Source organism: Heteronotia binoei, chromosome 11 (assembly GCF_032191835.1).
Source record: "Heteronotia binoei isolate CCM8104 ecotype False Entrance Well chromosome 11, APGP_CSIRO_Hbin_v1, whole genome shotgun sequence".
NCBI classification, from domain to species: Eukaryota; Metazoa; Chordata; class Lepidosauria; order Squamata; family Gekkonidae; genus Heteronotia; species Heteronotia binoei.
Genome location: NC_083233.1, coordinates 64663045 through 64690721, shown reverse-complemented (window position 1 = coordinate 64690721; position 27677 = coordinate 64663045). Strand labels below are relative to the sequence as shown.

Here is a 27677-nt window from a genome sequence, read left to right as displayed (position 1 = left end):
AACTGGCTACTACACCAATTGTAATATATAATGAAATAATTATACAACTTATGGCCTGGTTGCTAACAGGCTATGAATGGGCACATGGCCCAGGGGTTGGGGGCCCCTGTTCTAGAAGACATTCACAGCAATGTTTGTTGTTGCATAAGCATAAATTGGACATTTTATGAAGTCCTTTTTGACCTCTAATTTTTAGGAATTCTAGGTGTGTTGCAAAAAAAAAAAAAAAGAATAAGAGCTTGAAATACCGCAGTGGTAAACTATCCAAAGCCCTGTGGAGAGCCAGCCAACTTACTTTAAGTCCTAAGAAATTTTCTTTGACTAAAACTCAGTTAAACGTCTAGATCTGAGTCACAAATGCTCATCTCCTGCCACAAATTTTGTTATTATTTATTTATTTATTAAAATTTATTTTCGCATTTATATCCCGCCCTCCCTGCCGAAGCAGGCTCAGGGCAGCTAACAACATTAAATATCCACAATAAAACAATAAAACCTTTAAGGTGCTACTGGACTATTGCTCTTTTATCAGTTTTTGGGTAGAGAGTGCAGTAATAGCCAACATGGTTCTCCTGAATGCCTTGGAGACTGCCAGTGTGCTTGCTAGTGCCTGTATTTCTCCAGTCTTGGAAATAAAGTTTAAGGGTCTTGAACAGAACAGAAAAAAACAGGGAACTTTTGGCTCTTTCTGTACTAGCAGAAAGCACTGAGCTCATCCCAAGCAAGATTTGGGTCCAGTTGCACCTTCGAGATGAACAAATTTTCCAGGATATAAGCTTTTGAGAGTCAAAGATGTGCCATGTCCAAGTGATGGATGCAGAGCCTGGCTTCTTTATGTGCATGCATGTGCAAATGTTTCAGTTGGTGTACAGACTTCCTTCATAAAAATGTTTTCCATGTGGGCAAAACATAGCATGAGGGAGCTTTCATTCATGCATTTGCATGGCCATTTATGCTGCTCCACCTGTTCACTTCCTTGTCAAGAGCTTCTTTGATGTCACAGCAAGACTGGGCTGCTAAGCCCTATTGGATCCCCTGTGTTAAAGTAGCAGTGCCATCCTAAACAGAGTTATCCACTATTAAGTCCATTGAAGTCAATGGGTGTGGTACGGCATAACTCTCCTTATGATTTCTGTTTAGGTCAGGCAGCAGTGCCAGCAGCCCTCTCACGTGAAGCTCCTACTCCTTGGAGAGAACTTTTATCTGTGCTATTAAAAGCAGATGTGAGTAAAGTTGTAGAAATAATTGATCTGCTAGGGAAAAAGACGAAAATGGAAAACTAGTATTTTCTTAAAAGTACATTATTGTTTGCACAGCGAAATTACTTTCTTGAAAAGGATGAACTTTTCTTGTCAAATGGAAGTGTTAAAATAATTCAAGGTGTGTGTGTGTTTAAAAAGCAGGGAATTGGTGTCATAAAGGGAAATAAACGTCTGGGAATAAGGGATTGGCTCCTGCAACTCTCACTACACCTTGTTCTGATGGGAAAAGATTTCTGCTATTGGAGAAAGGTATCTTCCAGTCAAGAAACTCTTCCTCCAATATAGAAAGCCTTCCTTCTTTGGAAAAGGACTCATAAGAAAGGAGTTCTGTTTTTGGAACAGCAGGACAACTTGCTCCATGGCGTAATTGTTGTGCAGAAGCATAATTAACGTGTGCCTCTTTTTTTTTATTCCTGACCTCTGACCTGTGACTCCTCCCCCTACCCTTCACCAAACCCTTGTCATTTGCCCGTTATCAGTTGACAGGCCCGAAAATTTCAGACCAGTCATGGAGGACTATGATATCAGGTCTGCCGCCAGCATTTTAGCCTCGGTTAAGGAGCAAGAGGCTCGCTTTGAGCGGCTCACCCGGGCCCTTGAAGAGGAACGGCGCAATGTCTCCCTGCAGCTCGAGCGCGCCAATCAGCCCTCCGACCGAGTGAGCATGTGCAACATTGGCAATGGCCAGCCCCTGGCAACCGCCTGGCAGCAGCTGGTCCTGCAGGTAAACTGCCTGCTCGTCTCATTTGTCCCTCTGTGTTGCACATCGCCTTGAATGCTCATCTATCCTCAGGATTGGTTTCTCATGCTTTATCCCACCTTTCCACCAAAGAACGCTGGGCAGTGTACTTAACTTCCCCTTTCCATGTTGGGTGTCAGCCATCAGTGTATCATTGCATTCTACAATGTATGACTTCGTGAAATATCATTCCCGCGAGTCTAGGATCAGACTGAGTCTTGCATGCTGTGCTAATGTGAGTTGGCGACAAGTCTGCCGTCTTGGGGCTTAGGGTGTGTTTTGTCTGTGTTCTGTTTCCCACAACTTCATCATTGGAGAAGCGAGCCGGTTTGGTGTCGTGGTTAAGAGCGGCGGACTCTAACCTGCAGAATTGGGTTCGATTCCCTGCTCCTCCACATGAAGCCAGCTTGGGTGACCTTGGGCCAATCACAGCTCTTTCAGAGCCGTCTCAGCCCCTCGAAACAAGTCTAGCTCACCACACACGATGCTAAGAGCTAGAAATGGAGGCACCCAGACAATCTCAGGATCTCCTGGCTATTCTACACACAGTGCCATTATGACAATTGAATTTTAATCCGTGCAGAACAGTCATAAAAAAGGTGTTGCACATTGTTATGAAAAGTCTAAGATTTATCAGTAAGAATAAACGGTGCTTCTAGATCTTGGTATCCTTATAAAATGGATATATCCAGGTGTAGGCTGAACTGAAATTGCCAACTGAGTCCTCAGTCTTGAATGCCGAGCAGAGCAGAGGTTTGGTTTCTCATTGCTAATTTTTTAGCTCAGAAAGTCTCTAGTGGGTTTCCCATTGGTTCAAATGGAAGGACATCTCCAGGACTGTATATACTTGGCACAGAATTTGTAATGTGTTTTAATTTCTGTGCGTGTTAAAAATTGTAATCTGCAGCTTGGGTAAATTATTGAAATTATGAAAAATTGTATATGATACTTCTTCATAATGTACCATGCTCTTGCGGTATAGGAGCAAAGAGGCTATATAGGGTATGGAAGCCCCGCTCCAGACTGTTGGATGTCCATCTCTATTCTTCGTGGTACCTGAGATTTCTTCAAGCACATCTCACAGTTTTTCAATCCATCTTCACAGCCTGAAAGGCTAAAGGCTTGCTTTAAGAAACAGCATCCTTCTGGGTTAGACTGTCTCATCCAGTACCCAGTTTCCCATATTAGTTTCTCATAGTAGTAGGGGAGGGGCACAGTGGAAGGGCTTTTAGCCCCACTGGTGGACCTCCTGTTGGCACTTGTGTGACACAGGTGTTGGATGGGATGGGCCATTGGTCTGATCCAACATGGCTTCTCTTATGTTCTGTTATGTTAACCAGATGTCCCCAAAGGCCCACAATTAGGGCCAATGGCTCTCTTGTGGTGATCCCACTTGTGGTGGCCAGTTTGGTTAAGAGCAGTGGACTCAAATATGGATTTGATTCCCCACTCCTCCACATTCAGCTACTGGTGTGACCTTGGGCCAGTTACAGTTCTCTCAGAGCTCTCTCAGCCCCACCTACCTCACAAGGTGTCTGCTCTGGGGAGCGGAAGAGAAAGGAGATTGTAAACCACTCTGAGTGAAGGGCAGGGTATATATCCAATCTCCTCTCCTCTCCTCTCCTCTCCTCTCCTCTCCTCTCCTCTTCTCTTCTCCAGAGGTATACTGCTTTGCAGTGTGGAGGTGCCACTGATGAACTCAGTCCTTCATGATTTTGTCTAATCATATCTTGATGCCATTGAAGACAGTGGCCATTGTTTTTCCTGTCAGAGAGAGAGAGAGAGAGAGCCCATGCCCAGAGGCATGGCAGGAATCAGGGGTGTAGCTTCCCGCAGCTGAACCAGGACATACAAAAAAACCCCCTTCCTGAATAAGTACTTTTTGGGAATCTTGTATGTGAGAGCAGAATTAGGAAGGTGAATGCCATTAGCTGTTGTCAACCTAGAAAGAAGATGAAGCTGACTTTATCCAGGTAAGTGAATGTGAGGTTTGGGACCTGCCCTTGGGACACGAGAGGCTCTGATCAAGATTCACCTTTGATTTATCAGTCTTGGCACAGATTGCAACCCAAAGAACACCTGAATGGGGTGGCCCATAGGGAGGGCCGCCAGATGCCTGTAAGACTGGACCAAGGCAGAAAAGTGCTGTAGAGTTTTGTATAATAGAAGCTTGCAGTGTTACGAGCTAATGAGAGGAAAGCCTGCCCATGGCAGTGTTGTAACTTTTGGAGACAATTACCACAATGATCACTCTCGTTTTTAGCTAGGGAGAGCGGAGGCTGGCCTTAGCCGGTCTGTGTTTCTGGGCATGCAGGGCCTGTATCGATTCAACCTTGAAGTTAGAATCACCTCTGTGGGCTGTTGCACCCGCATCATTCTGCCTTCAGCTCTGTAGAGTTAAAAAGGAATCCTGTTTTTGTTCTAATTGTTTGACGAAGACACGCCTCTGGAGGAGGCTGACCTTGCAACTCTGCTTTCAATTTCTCATTTCTTTGGGGGAATCGGGAATTCAGCAATACCTTTTAATTCTGTTGCAGCAGCCAGCGTTTTCCCCCTAAGCCAAGCAGTGACCTAACTTTAAAAACGAGATTGGTGTTTCCTTAGGCAAAAACATAGGCTCATAGGGTCTCGCGCTTCGCGGGGCTAAGGGCAGCTAATGTGTGCGAGGTGCTTTGGGCTTGTGTGTATCTGCAGCGGTGTTGTGTTGCTTCAGAAACTGCTTTCCACCTGGGAATCTTTTGCATTTGAGATCAGACCCTGAGAAGAGCCCCTTTGTGATTCCTGGAAAGGAAAGGAAAGGTCCCCTGTGCAAGCACCAGTTGTTTCCGACTCTGGGGTGACTTTGCTTTCACAACATTTTCATGGCAGACTTTTTACGGGGTGGTTTGCTGTTTCCTTCCCCAGTTGTCTACACTTTCCCCCCAGCAAGCTGCGTACTCATTTTACCGACCTTGGAAGGATGGAAGGCTGAGTCAACCTCGAGCTGGCTACCTGAAAATCCAGCTTCCACCGGGGATTGAACTCAGGTCGTGAGCAGAGCTTAGGACTGCAGTACTGCAGCTTTAACACTCTGCGCCACGGGGCACCTGCTTGTGATGCCTGGGATGAGTGCAAATACCACGTGAAGTGGGGCAGGGGGGAGAAACCCAGGTAGTTTATTAGGTAGGTTTCTAACTAAAGTAAACTACCCCAAGTTGGAATTCTGTGCCTACATACCTTAGACTAAGGCGTATTGAGCACAGTTTGGGTTTCTAACTTCAGCTTAGGAATTTCTGGAGATGTGGAGGATGGAACCTGGGGACAGAGCCGGATTAACAATTAGGCCAAGTAGGCACTGGCCTAAGGGCCCCTATACCTTTAGGGGGCCCGGGCTGGCTCCCTCCCCCCCCCCCGGTTTTCCCCCTGCTTGCAGCCCTCCCAGCCCGCATGTGCAGCCAGCAGCTGAGCTGTTCTTTGCCTGACTTGCCTGTTGCAGCTGCTGGTGTTGTCGCCAAGTTTCCCTCTCTCTGCCTCTCCCCTGTGGCTTAATAAAGGGGCTTTTAAGAAGGTGCCTGCAAGCTGCAACGGGGGGCCATGGTCATTGGGGCAGGCACTCAGACTCTGAGATAATTTGTGAGGGGGGGGCCAAGATTTTGACTGCCTAGGGGCCTCCACAGGGTTTAATTTGGCACTGCCTGGGGAGGTCAGGGTTTGAGGAGGGACTTCATCTGGGTATAACGCAACAGAGTCCATTTTCCAAAGCAACCGTTTTCTCCTGAGAGGTGATCTCTGTCATTTGGAGATGAGAGGTAATTCCAGAAGATCTCCAGGTCTCACCTAGAAGCTAGAAGGTGTGAATGCCACTGGCTGTCACAAACACCAATTACTAATAAACTTCAGCATGTATCCAAATTAATTCATAATTCAAAAAATTATTTCATATTACACAGCACTGAAGTTTATAATTAATAATTGGTGTTTGCTTTAGCAAGTGACTTTCACATCGGCAAGAAGCCAGTTTGGTGTAGTGGTTCCGTGTGCGGACTCTTATCTGGGAGAACCAGGTTTGATTCCCAACTCCTCCACTTGCAGCTGCTGGAATGGCCTTGGGTCAGCCATAGCTCTGTCAGAGCTTGTCCTTGAAAGGGCAGCTGCTGTGAGAGCCCTCTCCAGCCCCACCCACCTCACAGGGTTCTGTCGTGTGTATGTGGAGGGAAGATAAAGGAGATTGTGACCGCTCTGAGACTCTGAGATTCAGAGTATAGGGCGGGATATAAATCCAATGTCTTCTACTCTGTATCGCATTTCCCTCCCAGCAGAGCTGGCACCCTAGGCAAGGCTAACTTCTGGTGGCCTCCCCCACACACTGTTAACATCACGGAGTCTCATGGGTACGTGTGCCCAATTTAGCATCCAAGAAGGCCGGCATCCTAGACAATTGCCTAGTTTGCCTAGTGGCAGGGCCGGTCCTGCCTCCCAGCATTGTTGGTCCCAGCTAGACGCTGGCAACCTTAAACATAGCAGAGCTTACTCTCAAATAAGCATGCATAGGGCTATACAACAGGCAGGGTGGTACAGCTTTAACAGAGTTCAAAAATGAGCTGTAGGTTTGGATTCAACAGCTGCTTTCCACTAAGTTGGATGATCCGGTGAGTCTTCTGCTAAGTCTTCCTTCAAGACAGAAAGATTCCCTCCAATGGAGAATAGCCTTTTTTTTTATAGAGACTTCCTCTGATGGGGTACAATGATGGTTTATCGAAGCAAACCTTTCTGTGTTGGAAAAAGACTTGGTGGAAATGTCTCATAGGACATGGGTGGCCAAACTGCGGCTCGGGAACCACATGTGGCTCTTTCACATATATTGTGTGGCTCTTGAAGCCCCCACTGTCCCATTGGCTGGCTTGGAGAAGCCATTTCTCTCTTTAAATCACTTCTCCAAGCCAAGCCATGGAGAATGCATTTAAAGTTAAAATTGCTTTCTTCCCACCTCCCACATCTATTTTTCCTTCCTTCCTTCCTTCCTTCCTTCCTTCCTTCCTTCCTTCCTTCCTTCCTTCCTTCCTTCCTTCCTTCCTTCCTTCCTTCCTTCCTTCCTTCCTTCCTTCCTTCCTTCCTTCCGCTGATGTTCATGTCTTGTGACTCTCAAACATCTGATGTTCATGTCTTGCAGCTCACAAACACCTGACGTTTATTCTATATGGCTCTTATGTTAAACAAGTTTGACCACCCCATCATAGGATCTATCTTAGTGGAAAGGCATGAAAGGATCCAGCCTTGTATTTTAAAGGTACTTGGGTAGGGAGAGAACTCTGTGATATAGAATGAGAGAAGAACAATGGAATTAGCAGAGCTTGACAGCGGCTCTCAATGCAACTTTCCATATTTTTATCACTTTTTTATTTTTATTATCAATATTGTCTTTATTTGCTGAAGTTTATTTAGCTTCGTTGCTTATTGCAGATTCCGTAGGGCCTGTAAGACCCACCTCTTCAAAATAGCCTTCGACTAACAAGCCAGGAAGTGCCGTTAAAAGTGCCGTTGAAAATGCTTTTAGTTACTGAATTCTATTGAAGATCTAATGTTATAGTACTTTATTGTTAATGTTAATTTTAATAATCTGTAATCTGTTTTAACTATGATTTTATAAGTATAATTGTTGTATAATATATTTTATGTTGTGAGCCGCCCTGAGCCTGCCTCGGCGGGGAGGGCGGGATAGAAATAAAAAGTTATTATTATTATTATTAACACACCACAGGGACGACCACTTGGAAGCCTTGTGTGCTCAGGCTGATGGATAAAGCAATTTTCTTTGGCTTCTGGAGGTTCTGCAAAATCATATTCAGCATGGTCAAAATTTTGTTCATGGTTTCACGTTATGCCGAGTATGCTGTCCAGAACTAGAAACAAACTTCAAACCATGGTTTTCATTGTCATGCAAGCAACTTATAGATTGATCTGCACCAAAATATCCCTGGTTTGGATATCGTGTCAGAGGGGGGTTTTGTATGAACAAGGAAGTTACCATTCTGTAGGGCTTGTAAGACGGGGATGTTTCACCAGGCCTTCGGCTGAGGCAAGCAGGTGTCCTCTCTTCTTATTGTTTATACCACCTATTGTCTTCCTCCACAATGACTTACCACCTGAACTCTTATATTCAGGCCGTTAACTATGTTTTTAATCTGCAAAATGTGCCTGTCCCGCCTGTATTACAACTGAGTTGTATTGTTTAATTGTAAACTATTAATTCATTGTTGTATTTTACCTATTTTATGCCTTTAATCTTCCCTGAGCCCATATGGGAAGGGGCAGAATATAAATCCGCTAAACAAACAAACAAACAAACAGTGGTGCAGGTGGATGAAGTGCACAAGAGGAAGAAGAAGGGGGGAGCATGCTTAGATAAAAGGGGCCAAACTATAGTTTGCAATGAGAATCAAGCTGCTGTTTACATGTCCCCTAGCACTCACTCTCTTCTAGTATTTGCACCTGCCAGCTTTCTTTAAAGACAGCGGCAACTGTGCCCTCCCCTTGCATCCCTATCCTGTTATGTGCAATTTTTCTTATTATTGCCTTTGTATTGGAACTTGCAGGACTGTCCCACAAAGGTCAAAATGTAGGGGCTGCCCTTGTTCATTCACAATTGCAACTCTTTAAAAGAATTGTTCGCCTTTTTTTTTTTTTTGCTGTCTAGTCTCAGCCAACTTATGGAAGCCCTGTAGGGTTTTCAAGGCAAGAGACCAAAAGAGGTGGTTTGCCATTGCCTGCCTCCACGTAGCAACCCTGGACATCCTTGGTGGTCTCCCATCCAAATACTAACCAGGACCGACTGTAGAAGCATGGGCCATCCAGGTCAGGGCATTAAATCATTTTCTGTCTTTTCCAGCTCTGTAAATGCTGAAGGCTTTGGTCCGCTCTTATACTATGGTCCGATGATTCTCTATTCTAAAGTTTGGATTGACAGATGTTGAAATTGTGCAAGTATCCTCTTAATGTTATGGCTGATTGTAGTTTGTAGTGACACAGGAACTGATTATACACAGATTTGTTAAGAGAACAGAAGAAAATTAATTTTGAAACAGGAAGGCTACTGGGCAGTGTTTTCAATTTACCAAGTCGATGTTTTTGGACTGTATATATTTCAGTGACATTCGGCTAATCGCTTATTTCTGGACATCTGTTGTATACCTTTGAAGTTTTATAACTGGATAGAAAGTGCATTGCATTTCTTGTATAGTCCTTAGAATGATTATTGCACATTGATATTTAAATCTATCATTTTCATTAATTTGAAAAGTTATAATGTGTAATAGAATTGCCTTTAAGCTTCACAGTGATGCTGTTCCAGTTGTTGCAACTTTCCCACCAGCCTTTATCCTGATTGTGATTGTTAAGTGTTTTTCAGTAGCGGGCTACGTGATCTCTGAGCCTCTGTCTCATGCATCTATTCCCAGTCTTGTGTGTGGAAAAGCCATTGAGTCGCTTCCAATTTGTGGTGACCTTATGAATTTATAACCTCCAAAATGTCCTGTCGTTAGCAGCCTTGCTCAGGTCTTGCACACTGAGGGTCATGGCTTCCTTTTGATTTTTTGGTTGGTATTTTTGTGTGTGTATGAATGAGTATATGTATGTACCTGGAAGCCATGGTGACCTCTGGTGACTGACTCCTACTAGGGGCATGGAGCATATTCAGAGAGGTGGCTGAACAAAGACTGCCCTCACCTCCTATCTGCTGCTGTTCCAAGGACGTCTCCAATCCAAGTATTTGCCAGAGTTGGCCATGCTTAGCTTCCGAGTTCTGACAAGATCAGGCTTGCCTGAGCTATTCAGGTCACCGCTGAGGGCCATAGATGCCTTGATTGAGTCAATACCAGGGCTTTTTTTTTGTAGCAGGAACTCCTTTGCATATTAGGCCACACACCTCTGATGCAGCCAATCCTCCTGGAGCTTACAGCCCTGTACTAAGAGCCCTGTAAGCTCGTGGAGGATTGGCTACATCAAGGGTGTGTGGCCTAATATGCAAAGGAGTTCCTGCTACAAAAAAAGCCCTGGACATATCATGTTGGTCTTCCTTCTGCCTTCAATTTTTCCTAGCATTGTTGTCTTTTCCATTGACTCTTGTCTTACAATGTGACCACAGCCTCAGTTTAGTCAGTCTTACTCACTCATTAACTCTGATGTGGCAATTGTCATTACTGAACATCAGCATCAAAAGGGTGTATGTTTGCCATACAAGTACTGGCCAGCTATGACTCAAATGTGTAAAGCATTGGAGGCTTTATCCATAACTATTTTCCTTTTGTCTACATAATGCAATTCTACACAATGCCAGCAGTTTCCTAATGTAATTGTAGTAGAATTAAACTTGAACATTACAAAAACTGTTTTGCTTAAAAATCTCAGACAGACCACTCCCCTGGGTCCAGTGAACTGCATTTGGCCTGTAGGCTGCGTGTTACATGCTGGTGTTACAAAGTTTGATTCCTGTTTTGTTTATCATTGTTACAAAGAGGCTGCTTCTGCTATTGATGGAAGCCCTTATTTTTGATCCATCACTGCTAGAACAAAGGAAATGATCTGCCAGAGACTATTATAAACTGTTAGATTTTTGCAACACAGCAGACACTTCCAATATTGTGGATTTATTGAGTGGTCTACAGGACTAACAGGGTAGCCCAGTGAAGGGGAAAAAGAGAGTTTAGGTAGGAAATCAGCAGAATTGTGTAATAATGTGACACTTGATCATGAAACATGAAGAGAGAGTGTGTGTGTGTGAGGGGGAACCAATTGTAATGCTGGTGTCAAATCAAGGAGAGAGGGGTCAAGGCGGGGGGGGGAGCCACACTATTTATGGTGCTTTTCGGGTGGCAGGGGAAGGATCCAGTTCTGGCAGTGGACAGAACTTACAGAGCAATCCTACGCAGGTCTACTCTGAATTCTACTAAGGTCTGTTCAGTGGGGCTTACTTTCAGGAAATTGCTGTTAGAATTGCACAATTAGTCTTGGTACATTTCTTGCCTCTAATTTCTCTCACCTTGCTTGCTCTAGCACAAAACTACAACAACCCCCTCCCCCCAAATCAAAATCTTGAAAATTGTTGCCAGGATTGGGAAGACAAAAGCACACACATAAAAACAGAGGCAAAATGACAACCTCAGAACAAAACGTGTTGTATAGGGCTCATTTGTCAATGGGGTAAAGAGAGCCTACTCCAAGTTCATTGTTCTTAAAATGCTTTAGTCATTCAAATTGTGCTTGTTCGTGTAGCAACTAGAAACTGTGCCATCTCCTAAGCAATAACAATTTGACTGCTGCTGACTCATGAATCAGTGCTGGAGGGCTACAATGCATTCTTTATAGAGGTCACACAATGCCTGTCTTGTTGGAGCGACGTCAGCTTTCCCTGGGCTTCCCCACTTAATTCTCAGGGTTGGTAATCAAAGATTTAAAGAGTGGTCTAGGGGTTTAAATGACTGTTTCCTCTGGCATATCCCCTATGAGAGCTGTTGTTACATAGTGGGACAAGTGTTGGGCTAGAATCCAGAAAGATTCAGGTTTGAATCCCCACGTTACCTGTACAGGTGACCTTGGATCAGTCTCATTCTCTCAGCCTAACTTACATGTTTGTGGACATAAGAAAACGAAGGAGAGGAGATGTTCTCAGCCACTTTGGGTCACCACTGGGGAGAAAAGCAAAATATAAACAAATAAATGCATCCAGAAGAAATGCAGGTGCATGCGTGCTTGTGAGATCTATGGAGAAGATCCCACTGCATGCGCCACCTTCTGCAGAGGTGCATGTGGTGGCTACAGTCCTACCAAAAAGTCTGACTGCACACTAATCCATTGCTGGTCTTCTACTGTAGTGATTTTTAATTGGTATGTCATGCCTCTCGGGTGGTCCAATTAAAGGTGGGTCAGACTACCAATACCACCACCGTTTTGCTTGTTTAAGATTTCTGATAAAAGTTTTTAAGAGATGAAGAAGAGAAACGAGGAACCAAGTGGGATGGAAAGAGAGAAGAGGAGACAAGTATGGTGAACAAAAATTAGAAGTGGCTCTCGTGTTGTAGGTTGGGAATAAAGATGGGATCCAAGTCTGAAAGGTTTGAAGAGTCTTGTTTTTGCAGGCAGGGATGTTATCAAATTTAATGAACATAAGGTTTGAACTTTGAAAGTTCCAATTTCTGCCATGGTTCCTTCCCACATGGGACAAAACTGCAACTCTCTCTCTTTTTCTTGACAATTGCTAACAAAATGTAATAGAAATATCTGGGGGTTGGGTTGGGCAGAAGCACACAGGAGCGGAGCTCTGCCTGGGCTGGCCAGGGGTCTGACTAGCACACTGGAGAAGGCATGGGGAGGCATCTTTAACACCTCCCCAGAGGCTCCAGCCTTCCCCAGCATGCCCTGTGCGGCAGGTGCACTGGGGAAGGCATGGGGAAGTTCTTGCTGGGCTTTTTCTACACACACACGCACAAAAAGCTCTGGAAATAACCATCTAAACTGACAACTTCGTTTTGCATCAGTATTTTTTTTTAACTCCCTTTATGCCCCACTTTCCTCCCCAGTGGGAACCCAAAGTGGCTTATGACATTTGCCTTTCTCCTTTTTATTCTCACAACCACCCTGAGAGCAGGTTAGGCTGAGTGAGTGTGGCTTGGCCGAGATCACTCAGCAAGCTTCCATGGCAGAACCTGGGTCTTCCAAATCTTAGTCTAATCATTACACCAGTCTGGTTCTCACAGCAGCCCAGAACTGCACCTAACAAACAAATGGCATAAAAGGAACAGACTGTGAACTCTAGAGATGAAGAATGGGCAAATTAAGGAAAGCACACAATGCGTATATATCAAAACATAAATTTAAAAGGGCAGGTTTGTATGACATCTGCTGGTGGGCCTCCTGATGGCACCTGCGTTTTGGCAGTTGTGTGACACAGAGTGTTGAACTGGATGATTGGCCTGATCCAATATGGCTTCTCTTATGTTCTTATGTGTTCTTCTTCTACACCTCAGTCAAACAGGGAACGATAAAAAAAGGTCCAGTGTTTGCTGGCAGTTGAAAATTCCAGGTCTCATTCCCCTTGTATCTCTGAGAGTCCCTGTGCTCAGAAATATCACAGTGTGTTTGGCTGCTGAGAGATCTCTGGCCTTCTCAGTAAGCCATTGGAACTCCCCCCGCCCTCTGGGAAGTCTGGCTTACTTTCTTCCAGTTTTGGTGGGGGCATGCAAAGACCTTCCCATTTAGGACTCTTTTATGGCTTGGCCATGAAGCATTTAACTAGACTGCTGGGTATCTCACTTCTCCCCACCTTGAGAGATTTACAGTGTGCACATTATTTTTCTGTGTTATAATGTAACTCCAGAGCTGAATAAGCAAAATGGTGGGATATAGGTTTTTAAATAACTAATGCACACACTGTAAGTATTCAGTCTACTCTGAAGGGACCCCAAAAACTTTCCCAGAACAAAGTAGCCAAATGAAGTATATTTTTAAATGCATGGTTCATCTAGTTTGTTTCCAAAACATACCAGTGACACAATCTCAGGCTGAACATATGTATAACAGCTAGATTTATGTCCACTAGCACTTCAGAGACCAATAAGATTTTCAGGGTATTTATTTTATTTATTTATTTTATTCCACTTATATCCCGCCCTCCCCGCCGAGGCGGGTATAAGATTCTGAGAGTCACAGTACCCTTCATCAGATTCAAGTCATTCCAACTTGTATCTGACCAAGGAGCCATTGACTCTTGTAAGCTTATACTCCAAAAATCTTGTTGGTCTCTTTATTTATTTATTTATTTATTTATTTATTTATTTATTTATTTATTCCGTAACTTCTATCCCGCCCTTCCCACAAGTGGCTCAGGGCGGCTTACAACAAATAATAAAACAATAAAATCGGAACAAATTAATACATTTAAATTCAAACATTTAAAACCTAAAAACCTTAAAATTTTACATTTTACATTAAAACTGTGCAGTATAATCACAAAAATCTAAGATCTAGAAAGCTACATTTGTCTAGTCAGGCGTAGGCTAACCGGAAGAGGGTCGTCTTACAGGCCCTGCGGAACTGAGTAAGATCCCGCAGGGCCCTCACCTCTTCCGGTAGCTGGTTCCACCATATAGGGGCCGTTGTGGAAAAGGCCCTGTCCCTAGTTATTTTGAGGCACACTTCCTTGGGCCCGGGGATGGTGAGAAGATTTTGAGTCCCAGACCTCAGTACTCTCTGGGGAACGTGTGGGGAGAGACGGTCCCTCAGGTAGGCAGGTCCCAGGCCATATAGGGCTTTAAAGGTAATGACCAGCACCTTGTACCGGACTCGGTATATTATTGGAAGCCAGTGCAGAGCCCGAAGACCCGGCCGAATGTGCCCCCATCTTGGGAGGCCCAATAACAGCCGGGCCGCGGCATTCTGCACCAGCTGCAATTTCCGGGTCCGGCACAGGGGCAGCCCCATGTAGAGGGCATTGCAGTAATCCAACCTCGAGGTGACCGTAGCATGGATCACTGTTGCTAGGTCGTCGGGGTCCAGGAAGGGGGCCAACTGCCTTGCCCGTCTAAGATGAAAAAAAGCGGACTTGGCAGTGGTCGCTATCTGGGCCTCCATATTTAGGGACGGCTCCAGCAGCACCCCCAGGCTTTTGACCCTGTCCGCCGGCCTCAGCGGGACACCGCCAAAAGCTGGCAGGGGGATTTCCCCCCCCCCAGCCCCCGACGGCCCAAACAAAGGACCTCTGTCTTCGCAGGATTCAATGTCAGTCCACTCAGTCTGAGCCACTCGGCCACGGCCTGTAATGCCCGATCTAAGTTATCTGGAGCGCAGACCGGTCAGCCGTCCATAAGCAGATAGAGCTGGGTGTCATCAGCATACTGGTGGCACCCCAGCCCATACCTTCGGGCAATCTGGGCAAGAGGTCGCATATAGATGTTAAATAACATCGGGGAGAGAACCGCTCCCTGGGGCACCCCACAGTCGAGTGAGCGCCTCCGGGATAGTTCCCCCCCAATCGCGACCCTTTGTCCCCGACCTTCAAGGTGCTACTGGACTTGCTGTTGTACTGCAAATCAATATAACCACCCTCTGAAACCATGAACATGTATAATAGGGCCAGTGGTCCCTCTACCTTGGTGTTGTCCACTGAGACCAGCCTAGCTCTCTGGGTCTCTTGCCAAGACAGGTCTTCCCTGTTATCTACTATCTGTGATCCTTGAACTGGAGATGGCAGAGACCGACCTTCATGTGCACTATATATAACATGTGCTCTTCCACTGAGCCCCATTCTCTCAGTCAAAACCACATCAGTTGCTGTACATAATAAGCTGATCATGTTTCATATACCAAGGCTCCTCCCCATTGCTAGCGAGCTGGCTGGCACGGGGAAGCCCTGCCCCAACAGCCACCGTGTGCCTTCAAACCTCGGCAAGTTTAGAAGCTTGCAACTGTTAGTGTTTATGAAGGTATGTGTGCCTTTAATTCTCAGCAGGAAAACTGCAGGGCGAGCAGACAGAGCCACGTTGCTCTCAGTCCCTCTGTTTGGAAGAAAACTCCACCCCCTAAGCTATTCTTTCATTTTCCCATTAGTCTGAAGAAGTTGGTTGAAATACAGCAGACGGTTACATTCAGCGATGTAAGTAAATTGCCTCAGTGAGATCACAAAAGTGTGTGCTTGTTAACTGTGTTTATTTTGGCTGCTTTGTGAGAGTGTGCGTGTTCACTTTCATTTAGTGAAAGTTTAGCCGCTGCGGAACATAGGAAATGAAGACTGGGTTCAGGGGAACTTCACTGCTGTATTTTTTTTATTTATTTTAGGGAATGGGAAAGTTTCCTTGCTCTACCCCCAAAGTCCTCAGATATTTTATGAGTTGGACGTGGCAACCTTATTTATCAGCAACTTTTGCCTTTAGGGAACAGGGTCTTGGCTTTGTTGGTAGAGCACCAGCTTTGCCCGGAGAAGGTCCTAGTTTCAGTCTCTGGCCTCTTCAGTTAAAGGATCTCAGGTAGCAAGGAAGAGCTTCTTTGCCTGAGAAACTGGAGAGCCACTGCCGGTCAGAACACATTGTATAGAGCTAAATGGACCATTGGTGATGGAAGATGCTGTCAAGTCACAGCAGACTTATAGTGACTTTTCAAAGCAAGAAGTGATTTATCACTGTCTGCCTCTGTATAGTGACCCTGAGCTGTCTGCCTCTGTATAGTGACCCTGATTGGTGGGCTCTGATCTAAATACTGACCAGTGCCAACCCTGTTTAGTATCTGAGAGCTGATGAGGTCAAGCTAGTCTGAACCATCCAGGTCAGGGGTGATGGACCATTAGTCTAGCTGAATTTAGGCAGGTTATTACAGGAAGGCTCCATTTTTAGGTTCCTAAAGCAGTGCAGATCCACCTTCTGTGTGGCTCCCCAGAGCATAGCAGCCATCTCTGACAGGTAGCTCTTGGGTCGCTATGGAGCAGCTTGTTCATCCCCTAGAACAGTGGTCTTCAGCCTTTTGGGCACCAGGGACCGGTTTTGTGGAAGACCATTTTTCCATGGACTGGTGGGGTGGGGATACTGGGGGTTTTGCTGCCCCCATGCCCACACCCTATCCCTGCCCCCCATGGGGGTCTTTAAATAAGGAATAGGTGAAGGTCTCTGCCTCGCTCCGTGGCCCAGTTGCTAACAGGCCATGGACTGGGAGTTGGGGACCCCTGCCCTAGAAGATCCAGGAAGAGCTTATAAAAAGATCTCCAAATTCTTTTTTTTTTTTTTAAGCATTTAGTTCATAGGATTTCCCCCACCACCACCCTGTGCTGTTCTGGTGTTTTTCCTAGATCACGTTCTGTTTCTAGGACAAAACAAAACCTGGTCAGATGATGGTGGGGAGGGAGGAGGGGAGGATATTTTTCATTACTCATGTATTGTTCTCATTAATGAAAAGGCAGGCAACCCCTGTTGGAAAGGAAATAGCATGGGCAAGGTCTGTGAGGGGCACTGGCATGGGAAAAAAGCAGGTGGGTGGAAATTGGCATGCTGCCCTTTCAAGGAAGGCCGCCTGCAACACAGTTGTTTTTTTTTTCAAATAACCACCCAGAAATGTTCTTATTTTACAAACAAACTCTCATTCTTTAAATGGAAACTGCCATGTCACCATCATGACTCTGGTTATATGGTAAATTCATACATTTTTAAATGAGGCGAATTAGTGCCTGCGAACACATGAGGATGCCTTATTCTAGGTCAGATCCTACGTCTATCGAGGTCAGCGTTGTCTGCTGTCGGAGTTTGCAAGTTTCACCTCCTCAGTCATGAAAGAGTTAAATTGTTTTTTTTTTATATGTGCTAATATTACCTAGTTAGCTATTAAGTGTTAGGCACATTTTTCCTGTTAGAGAGGGGGACGGATTATTCCTAATGAGATGAGTTTGAAATCAGCTATTGGCTCATCAATATATTGAAAGATACTATATGATGATCTGCACACACATGAGGGGTGTGGAGCTTTTGGTTGGGGGGTGGGATCTTTGCTTTGTTCTACTCTTAGACCTTGAGAAGAAGAGTAACCAAGATGGAGTTTAGAGCCAGTTAGATAGGATGTTACATGCTTTATTCCATGTAACCCTTCCCTTATTTTTCAAGTAAACTTTTCTTCAAGTGGCATACATATATCTGCTGCATTGCTTTTATTCTACTATGCATATTAGCTCTGCTAAGTATCCAGCATCTGCTCTGACTGGCAGTAGCTCTCTGGGGTTTGGGGCAGAGATCTCTCACCATCTGGTTTCCTCTTGTTGCTGTCAAGTAGTCACACGACCAGCTTATGGCAACTCTGTAGGGTTTTCAAGGCAAGAGCCATTCAGAGGTGGTTTGCCATTGCCTGGCTGCATGTAGCAGCCCTGGACTTCCTTGGTGGTCTCCCATCCACATACTAACCAGAGTTGTCCCTACTTAGCTTCTGAGATCTGACAAGATTGGGCTAGCCTGGGTTATCCAGGTTAGGGTCACATTGTCTCCTACATGATTCTAACTGGAGATGCCAGGGATTGAACCTGGGACCTTCTGCTTTGCCTCTGAGCCATAGCTCTTCCCCTGGCTACTAACAGCAACAGTAAGTGGCATGGTTAGGCTACTACTGTGGCCCCAGGGATCCTGAACCCGAGATCTGCTGTTATGTAGCGGTAAACTGCAGACTTTCCCACCTGTTGCTCTCTCTGGGCTGCAGCAAAGACCGTGGGATCCAGAGCCCACTGGGGGAAAGATATGTGTGTACATATGCCAAGCAGACAAGAGGGGGGAGCATGCACTCAGCACTTTCCAAAACCTGGAACTTATTTTGGTTCAGGAAGTGTCAATCCCAAATTGGGTATAAATTGGAACAGCCTGACTCTCTTGCATGCTCTGCATTTTTCACAAGCGTCTTGTTTTCATTGGACAAATTTATTCCCTTATATTTCTATTTTGGGATATCACTTGTTAATTCATGTCTCCCTGGAAATACCTCCTGTGCCAAACCATTGTTATATTACCAGTATTACTTAAAAAAAAAGAGAGAATATCTAAACTGCTAAGATTTTAAAACGTGAGTTTAAAAGCTCCAAAGGAGAACCTCAGTGTCACAAAGAAATAGTAGAATAGTACAGCACCCCCCACCAGGATCTTTATAATAATAATGTTTAGTTTGCGGGTTGTGGAATGCACAGGCCAAACAACTCCCCCGGAAGCCATATGGTCGACATGCATTCCCTAGTCAGGGTTTTATAGGGAAACAAAAAGTTGAGATTAACGGCCTCCAAATTCTTTTTTCCTCCCTTGGATGCTTCTTGTTTGATTGATGCAATCCGCTAGTGATATCCCTAAAGAGTGGAAGTGTTTTCTAAGGGAGGTGGAGACACAGGAGAAACAGGGCGGGGGGGGGGGGGGGTGGAGAGGGAAAGGAAGAAAGATGAAAAAGGGGCGCTTGCCTTATACAAATGCCTCCTCTAAAAATAGACAGTCATCTACATGACATGACTTCCTGATTGGGCGTTTGTGTCATTGGCTCCAGGCTGTATCCGCCCCTCTCTTTTGGCAAGGGGCATTTCACACACTTAACTAGTCTCTGGTTGCCAGCGCACAGAAATGATTTTATTTTCTATTGCATTCCCATTCTGCTTGTTTGGGTAAAGGACCATAGCTCAGAGGTAAAGAGAATCTGTTTTGCATGCAGAAGGCTCTATCTCCAGCACCACCAGTTAAAAGGATGAGGTAGAAAGGGATGCGAAAGACTTCAACAGGAGACCCCAGAGAGCTGCTGCCAGTCAAAGTAGACAATACTGACACTAAAAGGTAAAGGCAGTCCCCTGTGCAAGTACCAGTCGTTTCCGACTCTGGGGTGACGTTGCATCATGACATTTTCACAGCAGACTTTTTACAGGGTGGTTTGCCATTGCCTTCCCCAGTCATGTGCACTTTCCCCCCAGCAAGCTGGGTACTCATTTTATCGACCTCGGAAGGATGGAAGGCTGAGTCAATGCAGAGCTGGCTACCTGAACCCAGCTTCTGCCATGATGGAACTCAGGTTGTGAGAAGAGGGCTCCGACTGCAGTACTGCAGCTTTAGCACTCTGTGCCACGGGGCCCTTAATACTGACAATACATATGCATATATATTTGTCTGTCTGTCCATCCATCCATGACTCAGGGGTCATTTTGGAGAAAAAAAGTTGTGGGAGGCTGGGAGCTCAGTAGTATATCTCATTTGCATATGCCCCAGGATGTGTGCAGTGGGGAGAGAATTCCCCACTGAATGCAGACCCTGGCTGAAGGTTCAGGAGCTGTGCTCCTGTGAGCTCCTGCTGAATTCAAGCCATCTATCTAGCTATCTGTCTGTTTGTCTGTCCCCCGCCAATATACCTAAGAACTGTCTTGAACCAAATCAATGTAGTCTAATGTATAATAGCATGATAAAGGCCCTTCACTCTGCTGCCGGCATTCTCCAAAGACGTCTATATGGTGATGTCAAATTGGAAGACTGACCTCCGGGGCCCTTTCCTCCCCTGCTCTCCAGTCAGTATGCTGAGTGCCTGCAGTAATGCCTACAACATTCAGTGAGGTGTGATACAGGAAGGTTATCACAGATATTAGGCTGGTGATTGCTTTAATGATGGGATGTGTCAGTCATGGCTCCCAGAGTTATGCGATCACTTTCTTACCAAGGTGTTCTGAGATTTAGCTTACTCCTTCCGAATGGGCTGCAAAGACTTCCCTGTTTTGACTTCTGTGGCTCATGTACCTTTCTAATTGGATTTGGTTTTGTCGGCTGCTGTAATTTTTCTTCTGCTGATTCCTTCTGATGTTTTTGCTGTGGTCTTTTTTATATTTTGATTTTTTTTTAGGGTGGGGGGAGTCAGTGAGCTTGTTTCATTTACTGCTTCTTGCCTGGAGCGCCATCTAATTTAAAGGCGGGCTATAAATTCCCTTAATAAATAAATAAATTGAGAGCACAGTTGAGGCTTGCTGCATGCATCTGGCAGTGGAGAAACAAAAGCCTTTGTATAGGTTGTGCCAATTTGGCAATGGTATTTTTTTTCCCAGTCCGAAAAGAAGGCCTTCCCTCTTGCCACATGGCAGCTTGTCACAGTGATCCAGAAGGGTGCTGTTTTTGTTGGCGTGTTGCAAGGAGATACTCTCAGGGTGACAACTCAAATGACTTTCCGGCAAGGGAAATGTGCTAGACTCCTTTCTCTCTCTCATGTTTGCTAATCAAGCTATGAGTTGGAGGAGGATGAATCAGAGGTTTTGCGAGAATCTCGGTCCCAATTAAAATCAAGCCAATAGACAGATAAAGTCAAGGAGGGCACAAAAGTTCCTGCGACTGCACTCCCTCTCTGGGAGCATCCTCCAGAGGAGGTGAAGCAGATAAACTCACTGCTAGGATTCCGCGGAAGTCTTCCTGTTTACATTAGCCTTTGTCAGATAGTCTGATCCCTGGAGGCTATTTGCCGTATGCTGATATTTGCCTTATGTTGATATCGTGGTGGCTTGAATGGATTTTTAACATGTTTGTTACGATGCCTTTTAAAGCTTTGTGTGGCAAACTTTGGTTATCACTACATAGCGCTTTGAATGGTTGGAAAGGCAGACTGGAAAAATGTAAAACTAAATAGAAGTTTGTTGAAAGAGAGCAGTCTGCGTCAGGAAAGTGTGTGCAAGGCAGGGGTGGCCACACTGCAGCTCCGGAGCCACATGTGGCTCTTGTGTGTATATCGTATGGCTCTTGAAGCCCCCACCATCCCGTCAGCCGGATTGGGGAAGGTGTTTATCTCTTTTAATCACTTTTGGAAAATGCATTTTAAATTACAGTTGCTTTCTTTACACCTCTCTCTCCCTCCTTCCTTCCTTCCTTCCTTCCTTCCTTCCTTCCTTCCTTCCTTCCTTCCTTCCTTCCTTCCTTCCCTCCTTCCCTCGCACATCTGACACTTCATGTGTTGTGGCTCTCAAACATCTGACGTTTATTCCATGTGGCTCTTACATTGTGAGTTGGGCCACCCCTGGTGCAAGAGATGGAAGTCTAGCCGTAATTCTTGAGCATACCAGATCTGGGAAACATGATCAGGGGAGCAGGGCAGAGATAATAATTCCATTTCCCCAGGGATACACCTGGGTTTCCACAGAGGGCTAGTCAGCAACCCCCTGGTGCTGTTGCAGGGCAGGAAAACAGAGCAGGATTGAAGGCCAAAGACCCTTCTCCACATATGATGCGGTCAGAATCAGGCCTTCCCTGTGGGAACTGAGAATCTGCAATCTGTGTCTATTACACAGAGCTGTGAGGGGGGCTCAAACCCAACTTGTGTGCTTGCAATGTGTGAATCAGCTGTTACCAAAATTAATCTCTGCTTCTGTTCCCATGTCTACTTATCCCACATGTGAGTCACCCAAGAATTTAAGGCTTGAGCCTTGTCCTCCGCACCCACTCTCCTGAACTAGGTTTCTCTCTTTCAACCAGCATTAATTTATTTTATATTTTTCCTAGTCCTGTGTGGTTTAGTGGTTAAGCGCGTTGGTTTAGTATCTGGGAGACCTGAGTTCGAATCTCTGCTGGTGCCACAGAAGCTCGCAGGACAGCCTCAGGCCAATCCCACTCTCTCAGCCCAGCCTTCCTCACAGGGTTGTTGTGAGCCTAAAATGGAGAAGAGAAGGGTGTCAGCTGCTTTGGGTCCCCCTTGGGGAGAAAAGAGGGGTACAAAGGAAGTCCAGAAATTGAAAAGACATTGCTAGGCCAAGTGGAATAGTCTATAGGACAGGGGTGGCCAAACTTGCTTAACATAAGAGCTACATAGAATAAACATCAGATATTTGAGAGCCACAAGACATGGACATCAGATGTTTGAGAGCCACAGGAAGGAAGGAAGGAGAAGAAGAAGACTGCAGATTTATACCCCGCCCTTCTCTCTGAATCAGAGAGGCTTACAATCTCCTATATCTTCTCCCCCCACAACAGGCACCCTGTGAGGTGGGTGACGCTGAGAGGGCTCTCACAGCAGCTGCCCTTTCAAGGACAACTCCTGCAAGAGTTATGGCTGACCCAAGGCCATTCCAGCAGGTGCAAGTGGAGGAGAGGGGAATCAAACCAGGTTCTCCCAGATAAGCGTTAGCACACTTAACCACTACACCAAACTGGGCTCCAGGAAGGAAGGAAGGAAATAAAATAAATGGGGATAGGGAGGTGGAAAGAAAGCAACTTTAAATACATTCTGCAAGCCGCTGGCTGGCTTGGCTTGGCAAAGTAATTTAAAGAGAGAAATGCCTTCTCCAAGCCAGCCAACGCGGTGATGGCTTCAGGAGCCACACGATATGTGTACAAGAGCCACAGGTGGCTCCAAAGCCACAGTTTGGCCACCCCTGGTCTATAGGAGATGAGGAGGGTTCATTAATTCAGTGGGGCAAGCAGGAATACTTTGCACGTGTGAAACAGCCTGGGAAGTGCTCGGGAAGGAGAAACGAAGGGGGTGGGGAGTGGTTACAGAGAGAGGGCCTGCCTGTCGCACCTGCCCGGGCGAGGAGCTGGACGGCTTCCTCTCCAGCAGCGCCTGAGAGAAGGGAGGCGAGGAAAACCAACCTTTGCTGCTCGGGGCTTGCGCGGCCGCTGCTGCCGGCGGGGCCCGCTTGGAGGGAGCCCAGCCCACCTCTCCGGAGCCGCCGCCGCCTGGCTGGGTGTGGCCTGGGGCGGCTCTCTCCTTTCGGCGCTTCCAGCTGCGACTGTCAGTTTCCGCCCCCGAAGCCAACCGGGAGAGTTTGCAGAAGCCGGCGAGGAGAGAGAGCGCCTCCTCGGGCGCCAGACCGGCAGCCGAAGGCGATCGCGCTGTGCTCTCGGCACCGCCTCGCCTCGCCCCGGGCCAGAGACGAGGAAGAGGGGGGAGAGAAATCAAAAGCATGTGAACCTTTTCCCCCTGCCCCGTTTCTTTGGAAGCCGCTCCGATCGGGGGCTTTCTCCTGCCCGGATTGGTCCCGCCGCCGCCTCGGTCGGTTTCGTGGGGGGCTCTCCAAACGTGAGAGAGCAGAGGGAGAAGCCAAGGCGCGGCGGGCTGTCAAAACAGAGAGCCTCTCTCTCTCTCCCTCCCCCCCTCCCAAAGCCCCTATCTGGATTGATTTGGGACATCATCTAGATCATTATATATATATATTTTTCTTTAAACGCATTTTTGCTATTCTTTTTGCCCGGGAGGGGACTGCGAAGCTGCCGCCTTGCATCCATGCCTGCAGAACTCAAACAGGTTAGTGTCAGCTCAACTTGAACGAGCCCCTTTGCTCTTTGTTGTTGTTGTTTTTGTTGCGTGTCCCTGGGGCGCGCGGGGGAAAACCTGTTTTTGTTTTGACTGCCCCTCGATGGGTGTTTTGGGGGGCTTGTGTGGGGGCTGAAGGGAGCTGGAATGGCTGTTTTCTGAGCATTTGGGGGCGGGTTCAGGCTGCTGGGCTGGGACCAGCTTTTAGAGAGCGGGAGAGGTTTGCTTTTTTAGCGCGTCTTTGCTGGGTTAACAGTTGCAACTGAAAGAGAAAACCGGCTATTGTTTTCTGGTGACCTTCCAGCCGCTGTTCAGTCAGTCTTTGGACTGAATGGCTAGGAGACAGGAGAATCTTCCTTGCTGAACGGAGCTCGGTCTGGGGTTTTTTTTGCCGCGTCTGGGTCAGCTATTTTGCCACGCTGTGTTCGTCTTGTACCAGGGGAAACTGTGGAGAGAAATCGAAGCCAAGCTGGTTTTCAGAGAGTGGATCTCCCATCTCTGTGGCCAACACAAGTCGATCTTGGAGATGCTTAATTTTTTTTAAAAAAGCTCTATGTTAGAGATGCTCAAATACCTTTCTCCATTGGTGTTTTACCAGGCAGGTTTCAAAGACATACACATTTAGGAAATCTGTACCCCTCTCTGAACTTTTGCTTAGTTATTGGGTGACAGGATCTTGTGAAGAGACTAAAAAAAATAAAAATAAAAATCACACCAGATTGGAGATTCTGTGCTCTGGGGGTTTCGTGCCAACCCTTGGTACATGGGAAAGGAGGGGGGGAGAGATAATTTCCCCTTGTTTTTCTTCCACAGGGCAAGGTAGATAAAAGATGCTTGCGGATATTCTGAGTCTTGTGTATCTCTTTAGTCCAGGGAGGAAGGGTGTTTACCCTGCTTCGATCTTAAGGGCTGGATGGACATCTTGCCAGCAGAAGGTCAAATAAGGTTTGAAGTCAGAGTTCTTGTTGCTCTCAGTGGAAGACTGTTTGTGAGTCTCCTGCTTCTTAAATTTGTAGCACCTTGTATAAATGGGGCTGTGGGCAGAGGAAGACATGTTGATGTACAAAGATCTTGCTTCAGGGGAGAGGGTTGGTGGAGTCACCTTCAGCCCCATCGCAAGCTGTTTGGGATGCACCTGTGGAGTCTTGTGAGCAAAAATTCTACTTTGTAAGCTACTGGCATTAAAAGTTGTGAGCTACTGCATACATCAGTGTGTTCTGGGGTCATCCTTCCTGAGCTAAGACAAAAATCTGTGAGCTAGCTCACGCTAACTCAGCTTCGAGGGAACACTGCCTGTAACCTGGTTTGGCCCTTACAAGAATCACTGTATCCTCCTTGTTATACAATATCACCAACAATCTATGGGGTGATATTGTATTAAAAGCAGAACTAAAATCTGCAAACAACATTCTAACATACGTCCCCTTTTTATCCAAATGCGATAAAGCAGTATAAAGAACAGTATTAACAGCATCCTCAGTAGATCTATTTTTCCTGTAAGCAAACTGATATTCATCAAAAATAACAGGAATGTGTCTTGAGTCCACTTCTTTTCACTATTTACACATCTGATTGTGTTTCCAGCAGTCTGAGTAACAAAATCATTAAGTATGCAGATGATACAACGTTGGTAGGGCTCATCTCTGAGGATGATGAGTCTGCGTACAGGAGGGAAGTTCAACAGCTGTCCCTTTGGTGTAAAGTAAATAATCTTATTTTAAATATAAATAAGACGAAGGAAATTATAGTGGATTACAGGAAGAGTAGTTTGGACACCCAGCCGTTGTTTATTGATGGTGTTATGGTAGAACAGGTGACAGAATGGAAGTTTCTGGGAATTACCATGAAACAGGATCTAACATGGGGGGCAAATACTTTAGCTCTAGAGAAAAAGGCCCAGCAACGACTATACTACTTAAGACTCTTAAGATCACTACAACTGTCAGAGAGTCTGCTGGTTGCCTTTTATCGTAGTTCCATTGAGAGCATTTTATCTTATTGCCTCTGCGCGTGGTTTGGGAGCTGCACGGAAGCAGAGAGAAGGGTGCTCCAAAGAGTGACGAGAAGAGCACAAAAGATTTGTGGATGTTCTCTCCCCTCATTGGTGGATCTGTATAATATGGCATGTAAAAGGAAGATACAAATGATCCTAAGGGACCATACACATCTGGGCCATTTGCTTTTTGAGATCTTACCGTCAGGTAGACGATATAGAGTGTTGAAGGCTAGGACAAACAGATTTAAGGACAGTTTCTATCCAAGTGCTGTGGTTAGGTTAAATGCAGGGTTATGAAGGATTATCTGTTTTAGATGTATTTAATGGTTTAAATGGTTTTAATGGTTTTATGAATGTTTAATGGTTTTATGAATGTTTATTTAATGGTTTAAATGGTTTTAATGGTTTTATGAATGTTTATCCGTTTTAGATGTATTTAAATGGTTTTAATGGTTTAAATGGTTTAATGGTTTCAGATGTATTTAAATGGTTTATGAATATGTGTGTTTGATGTGTTGGTATGTTTGTGGAAGAGCACCTCATTTCGTTGCTCTCTTTTTGTTGAGAACAATGACAATAAATTCATCTATCTATCTATCTATTATGTTGAGGGATGAGTAGACTCCATAACTAGTGTGTCAGACTCTGGCATCTGTTATTTTCAAAATATTTTCTCTCATTTTTTAAAACGAGTGTTCTGGTTTGCATTCTCGGTGGCACGTACCACCTGTGGATGCTGTAAAACACAGAAGTGTTTTCTCGCTGCCTTTTTTGTGCTGCTTGACCTGAAACTGTTGCCACTGTCTCTTTGCATACGGTCGGATGTTGATTTCCACAAAGGTAGCAACACAAAGCTGTCCCTTTGGATATTTTCTACTTGGCATGAAAAAGGCCCTGAAAGTAAGGAGCAGAATGCTAACAAGAACATTCAGGGCTATTGTAGCAACCTTGTTTGGGTGTGTGTGCAGCGGTGGGGGGTGTCGAGGACAAGGAAATGCATGCGTTCTGGCATGATGTCACTTTCCCCATGCTGCTCTCATTTGGAGGGTCATGGCTCCAGTTTTAAATGGTCCATCAGGTACTTAGGAGAAGGCAGCTGTCTGCTTTGCTTCCTGTGCTCGTTTTTTTGGAAAGCACATTGAAACAAAATGAATCGAAACAATTTTTTAACAAATTGAATTCCTCCTGAGTTTGGAACATTGAGCATAAGAGAGGGCTTCCTTAAAAGGACACCGGTGACTCCAGAATCCTGTTCTGCCAAAAATAATATATTATGCAATGGCAGAAGTTTTCAGAGAGAGTAAGGTTTGGGGGAAATTATTTTGACCCTTGCCTCCCTCCCCATTGTGTATGGGGGCCAGTAATATACAGAAGAGGGGCTTTTTTTCTTTAGCACCTGACAGTTTGAAAGCCCAAAACACCTGCTTGCATATGCTGTTCATCGTCTTCATGCTTTTGCATTCCATCCTGACCGATGCTCTTCCTGGTATCAGCAAGATGTTGTCAGCAACTTTTCCACTTGTTAAGGCAGAATCATCAGGCCTAATACTGGAACCAATGAATGTTGCCCAGCAGAACACAGAGGTGAATTCTTTTTGAATCACTTCAGATGGAAACTTGGGGGTTGCTCAAGAAGGCAAACACCTGAGAGTGTTAGTAACCGAATCCACCTGTTTCCAGAAAGAAGTGGGAAGCCACACTTTTCTGAGTAACATACTTTTTTTGGACAAATTATACCCAGCTTTGCATGGTTGAAGTTTTTGTTCTAGAAGGATCAAGGCATGGAGAGAGAGAATTAATGTGACATTAAAGTTGTTTTGCTCAAAAGGGAAGCAAGGCAGGAGGGCACCCACCTGGCTAAGCTGGTTATATGCAAGCCACCTGGATCAAAGGCAAGTTTTGTTTGCTTTCCATGGCGTTTGTGTAAATCAATATGTACAGCAAGTGATGT

The 27677-nt window shown here is 45.5% G+C and overlaps 1 protein-coding gene across 9 annotated transcripts in view; it reads left to right on the top strand.

Moving 5' to 3' along the window:
- ARVCF (ARVCF delta catenin family member) overlaps positions 1 to 27677 on the top strand; it is a 628036-nt gene that overhangs the window by 217782 nt on the left and 382577 nt on the right. For 6 of the 9 annotated variants that reach the window (XM_060249537.1, XM_060249538.1, XM_060249535.1 and 3 more), the window contains one exon: positions 1742 to 1986. The exons of 1 other annotated variant lie outside the window; for it this stretch is intronic. In XM_060249537.1, coding sequence (XP_060105520.1) covers positions 1771 to 1986 — 216 coding nt within the window. In that variant the 5' untranslated portion in view covers positions 1742 to 1770. Of the gene's footprint in view, positions 1 to 1741; positions 1987 to 23670; positions 23722 to 27677 lie in introns of those variants that run through there. 2 more of the 9 variants (XM_060249533.1, XM_060249539.1) reach the window with 2 other exon arrangements.